The sequence below is a fragment of the Rhizopus delemar genome, genomic scaffold, assembly GCF_000149305.1.
Source record: "Rhizopus delemar RA 99-880 supercont3.76 genomic scaffold, whole genome shotgun sequence".
Taxonomy (NCBI): domain Eukaryota; kingdom Fungi; phylum Mucoromycota; class Mucoromycetes; order Mucorales; family Rhizopodaceae; genus Rhizopus; species Rhizopus delemar.
Genome location: NW_027137902.1, coordinates 1 through 5,795, shown reverse-complemented (window position 1 = coordinate 5,795; position 5,795 = coordinate 1). Strand labels below are relative to the sequence as shown.

The 5,795-nt window shown below is 34.0% G+C and overlaps 2 protein-coding genes across 2 annotated transcripts; both read left to right on the top strand.

Moving 5' to 3' along the window:
- Positions 1 to 352: 352 nt before the first annotated feature.
- Positions 353 to 1,684, top strand: RO3G_17455 (uncharacterized protein; the record flags this gene model as incomplete). The annotated part of the gene is made up of 1 exon (XM_067672038.1): positions 353 to 1,684. The coding sequence occupies one exon, from the start codon at positions 353 to 355 to the stop codon at positions 1,682 to 1,684; it is 1,332 nt and encodes a 443-aa protein (XP_067528139.1).
- A 318-nt stretch (positions 1,685 to 2,002) lies between these two features.
- RO3G_17454 (uncharacterized protein) lies at positions 2,003 to 5,116 on the top strand (the record flags this gene model as incomplete). Its single annotated transcript, XM_067672037.1, has 1 exon — positions 2,003 to 5,116. One exon carries the CDS (start codon positions 2,003 to 2,005, stop codon positions 5,114 to 5,116), a length of 3,114 nt encoding a protein of 1,037 aa, XP_067528138.1.
- Positions 5,117 to 5,795: the final 679 nt, after the last annotated feature.

The window sequence follows — 5,795 nt, the reverse complement described above, 5'->3', positions numbered from 1 at the left end:
CGTTATTCATTCAGTGAGGAATTCCCAGAATAAAAGATAATCTATGACAGACATACAAAAGAACAAATGAAAAGTTTTCATAATCATAATTATAGATAACACTTGCTAAAGTACCTGAATATTAGAAGAACGATAACAATAGAAGATATCAAGCCACTCACTCAATAAGATATAAATACCTGCCTTCAATTAGAATAATTTTTACTTTAACTTAAACTGAAATAAAGATCAGTCTCAAAAAGTACCCAAACTGTTTCTTGATCTTTGTTTTTACCTTTTCCTTTATTATTTAAACCATTATACAACATTTTACTTTTTGAATTTTGCTCTTTATTTGAAATTTAAAATACGTATGTCTGAAAACACTCTCGGTGAAATTGCTGATGGTACTAGCAATCCTACTGATTCTCCATCTACTGTGAATCCTTCTGTCCAACTGGGTACTATGGCCAGTAAATATGCTCACTCTGATATTACTCCTATGGAAGAAGACACTCCTACTCCTGTAACGCCTAAACCTGAAGATGTAGCTCTTAAAAGCATTGGTATGATCAAGGATATGAAAAAACAAGCTTTGGTTCTGTTTGCTGCGTACATGAATTCAAACCAATCTAGTCCTGATAGTCCAGAAACATTGCAAGCTTTGTCGTTGTATAGAGAATTTGAACAGAAGATAGTGGCTGCACAAGAAGCCCATAAATCAATGATCTCTCTTTTTGATGATAAGCAAGACTCAAATGGCTCTGAAATTCTTGGTTCGGTGCGTTTAGTAGTCCCAAATGACTTACCTGTGTTACAATTACGTGGTGAGGCACTGTGGAAGAAAAAGTCAGACCCCTTTGATTCTGCTTATGACTTCTGCAATACGTTTGAAACGGTACTACATGCTCATGGTTTGTCACTTAATTCAAATTGGGAACGCTTATTACCTTTATGCATGAACCCAGAACAAGTCTCTTGGTCCCGTGAAGCCCTAATGAACAAGCGTTACACCTGGAAGGAAGTCCGTCCTATTGTTCTTGACCACTTTGATACTCCGTATCGAAAGTTTTTGCTAATGATTGAAGTTGGCTCTATGCGTCAAGCTCCTTATGAAAGTAATAGGGAATATTCGAATCGGTTTCAAAAGATGAGAAGAGAAGCGGGTATGGAAGATGGAACCCAACTAGCTGTAACATACTTTGCATCACTTAAACCTTCTGTCAAAACCGTGGCTCAAGTGGCTATATCATCCCATCTTGGTGCTAAACTCCCTAGCTCAATTAATCAAATAATTGACTTGGTCCTTGCTTCAGGTGAAGATTCTGCTTTTTCAATTAAAAACCCACACAAGCGCAACAGAGGATCTGAAGAAGAACAAGTCTCTCGTGTCTCTTTCGTAAAGACTAATAAAGTTTCAACAGGAACTAGTAAAGTCATGAATGGTATCAAATCGAACAACATAAGCACCAATAAGGGTATTAGTAAGCCCAAGCCGTGTACGTACTGTGGTAAAGAATGGAGTAAAGGCCATCGCTGTGAAGAGTTTAAAGAGGCAAAGAAGTCTTCAAGTAATGCCAAGGCAAATGAAGGATTTTCTCTCTCCCGTGTCAATCGTATGGCAATTCGCTCCAATAATGATGAAAAATCAAATGATGATGAAGATGTAACTAACGGTCATTTAAACCGTATGGCTCTTGATTGAAAATTAAAGAATAAAGACATAACTGTTACTCGTGATTTTAAATTGACCAAAGATAATTCTATAAGCTTTCCTATCCTTGTAAATAATATAAAAGCAATGACTATCTTAGATACAGGTGCAAATTTTTCGTCAATTAATAAAAAGTTTTGTCTAGAACATAATTTTCCTATTGTTCCATCTAAGGAAAAAGATGTCATAAAGTTGGCTGATTCTAAATCGACAATTACACGAATTGGTACAATTGAATTAAACATCAGATGTAATGAAAAAAATTATACTCATAACTTCGAAGTAATGAATTTAACAAATGATCATGATATGAGTATAGGTACAGATTTCATGACTAAACTTGGTATTGGTCTTACTGGTTTACCATATAAATGGGATACTGATGAAGTAGACAATATTCAAGCTGCACAATCTAAATATAGTGACAATAGTGAGCTCTTAGAAGAAGTAGATAAGGAAATGTCAGAACTTGAAGACTGCCCTGCAGGAACTCCTGAACAATTTCAATCTGCTATAAATGATATTAAACCATTGATTCAATTAAATCAAGGCATACCTAGAGGTTCTTTTTGTACAATCCCAGAATCTGTTGTCTCAATTGAAACTCCAGAAAACGTAACATCTTATCGAAGTCCTTACCCGATCGCTTTAGTGTATCATCAAGTAGTACAGGATCAGATTAATGAATGGCTGGAAAATGGTGTCATAAAACGTGCTCCTGCTAACACTGAATGGAATTCGGCTCTAACTGTAGTAAAGAAGACAAATGCCAAGGGAGAAATAACTGGTTACCGTGTATGCCATGACCCTAGACATATTAATGCTCTTTTATCTTCTATTGACCGAATGCCTTTACCAAAAATATCTGAACTCTTTGAAGAACTAAAAGGAGCTTCAGTATATTCAACTCTGGATCTTAAATCCGCATTTAACTCTTTAAGGCTGCGAGAGGATCATGCTCATAAATTAGCTTTCTCATGGAATAATGTACAATACGTGCCAATTGGTACTCCATTTGGTTTGAAACACATATCTAGTGTGATGCAAAGAACAATGAGTATAGTACTTGAGAATATGCCTTTTGCTAGATGCTTTATCGATGATATAATAGTCGCATCTACTTCAATTGAAGAACATAAACTACATTTAAAAGCAGTAATAAATAAGCTGACCAAAGTAAATCTCAAATTAAATCCTGATAAATGTAAATTCTTTCAAAATAAGATTAATTTACTTGGTTTTAGAATATCGCCTAAAGGTGTATCTCTTGACGTTCGTAAAGTTGCTAATGTACAAGATTTCCCTGTACCTAAAACAGGAAAGGATATCATGAGATATTGTGGTCTCATAAATTACTTCCGACCTCTTATCCCTAAAGCGTCCACACTCTTGGCTCCGCTAGATGCATTGAGGAATGAAAAATCACTTGAAAAAATATGGAACAGTAAACATCAAACATGCTTTGATAATCTTAAAAAGGTACTTTTGGAAGGAACCATTTTAGCCTATCCCGATTTAAATCGACCTTTCTGTGTTGCCACTGATGCTTCTAACGTTGGTGTGGGTGTCGTTCTATATCAAGTGATTGATGGAAAAATGAAATATATTTCCATGATGGCGAAAAGTCTCTCTAAAAGTGAACGCAACTATTCAGCTACTAAGCGTGAATTATTGGCAGTAGTCTATGCATTAAAAAAGTTCCATAAATATCTCTGGGGTAATCACTTCACTCTATATACGGATCATAAAGCATTAACCTATCTTCACACGCAAAAAATAGCAAACGTAATGCTGATAAATTGGCTGGATACTTTATTAAAGTATGATTTTAACGTCGTTCATCTGCCAGGAATAGATAACATCTTACCTGATACACTTTCTCGTCTCTATGAAATTGAGAATCCTGTCAATGAACTGGGAGGGGATAATGCTCGTCTGCTTAACAGAACAGCTATAAAATTACCTAGTATTAATGACGGTGAATACATAACACCAGCGGATTCAGAAGAACGTAAAGAACTTCTTCTTAAAGAGCATCTAAAAGGACATTTTGGTTCTGATGCAATCTATCATGCTTTAAAACGTAAAGGTATCTACTGGAATAATCTAAAAGAAGAAGCAGTAGAATTAGTAAAAAGTTGTGTACCCTGTCAACAATTTAACATAATCAAAAAGGGTTATAACCCTTTAAGACCTATAACAGCAACATTACCTGGTGATAGTTGGGGTATCGACTTAGCTGGTCCCATGAAAACTTCCTTGAATGGCAACAATTACTTACTGATTATGGTTGACATTGCTACTCGTTACTGCATATTGAAACCTATCCCTGATAAACAGTCTATGACGATTGTAAAGACATTAATCGATGTATTCTCTAATTATGGTTTTCCTCGTGTACTCCAATCTGATAATGGTGGTGAATTTGTAAATGAGCTTATGCAATTACTTGCTGAAAATGCTGGTTATGATCATAGACTTATATCTAGTTACCATCCCAGAGCTAATGGTGTAAGTGAACGTTGGGTGCAAAGTGCTGTAAAAGCCATAAAGAAACAAGTCGAAGGTACTAAAGCAGACTGGGATTTATATGTTCCCTCTACACAACTCTACCTAAATAGTAAATATAATGAACGTACTAAGACACCACCCTTCACTTTAATGTTCGGTCGTAATCCAAATGACTTTGAAGATTTCAGTCAGGAAAAAAATGAAGCAACTAAGGAAGAATTAAATACAGAACTTTTAAAAAATATAAAAAAGATGACAGAAATTGTATTTCCTGCTATATACGAAAGAACAAAAATAATAACAAACAAACAAAAGGAAAAATTTGATGCGTCACATAAACTTGTATCAATCCCCGAAAATAGTTATGTAATGGTAACAGTAAATTATAAAACAAATAAGCTTGATGCTCCATATGAGGGACCTTATAAAGTTAAAAGGACCACCCAAGGTGGATCCTATGTGCTTGAAGATGAAAAAGGAGATTTATTACCTAAAAACTACCCACCATCCGCACTCAAGATGATATCACAGGATGAAGTAATATCTTCAAATAAATTCTATCAAGTTGAAGCCATCTTAGCACATAAAAAAGTTAAAGGAAAATATATTTATAAGTGTAGATGGAAAGGTTATGATGAGAGTGAAGATACCTGGGAACCTGCATCTCACTTTGCAGACCTTAAATTCATAACTGAATATTGGCAAAGAATTGGTATTGTACCTGAAGACATTAAAACAAAATATAAAATTCTTGATAAAAAAGAAAAATCAAACAATACAAATAAGGAATCTAATCCTCAGTCAAGTAAACGTAAAATATCAATAGACTTAAAAGAAACCAGCTACTCTTCCACAACAATTGATGAGAAGAATAAGAGCCAAGGTAGACGTAAAAGATCTAAACGGTATTAATCATACCTGGGAGGGGATTATGTTGTAGAACAGTAACTGATTGTAGTTGACATTAATAAATATAAGTCTTAATACAAGATCATAATTAAAATAAAATAAAATATAAGTTTATTTAAATAAGATCATACAATCAATTCCAATTAAACATGTTCTTTTAGAATATGTATTGTATTCATGAGAGTTCTTTGATAAGAAGACGTATCAACTAAAATAACCAAATCCAATCCAATGTCAGGAATATTGCTAATCTTTCACATAATTGAAATAACGCGTAAAATAACGTTATTCAAATCAGTGAGGAATTCCCAGAATAAAAGATAATCTATGACAGACATACAAAAGAACAAATGAAAAGTTTTCATAATCATAATTATAGATAACACTTGCTAAAGTACCTGAATATTAGAAGAACGATAACAATAGAAGATATCAAGCCACTCACTCAATAAGATATAAATACCTGTCTTCAATTAGAATAATTTTTACTTTAACTTAAACTGAAATAAAGATCAGTCTCAAAAAGTACCCAAACTGTTTCTTGATCTTTGTTTTTACCTTTTCCTTTATTATTTAAACCATTATACAACACACTACCTGTAGGCAATTAAGGTATATTAGAAAATGAGATTTATTGATATGTCATACTTACTCTTACACTTCTGAATGATGGCCGTTGACA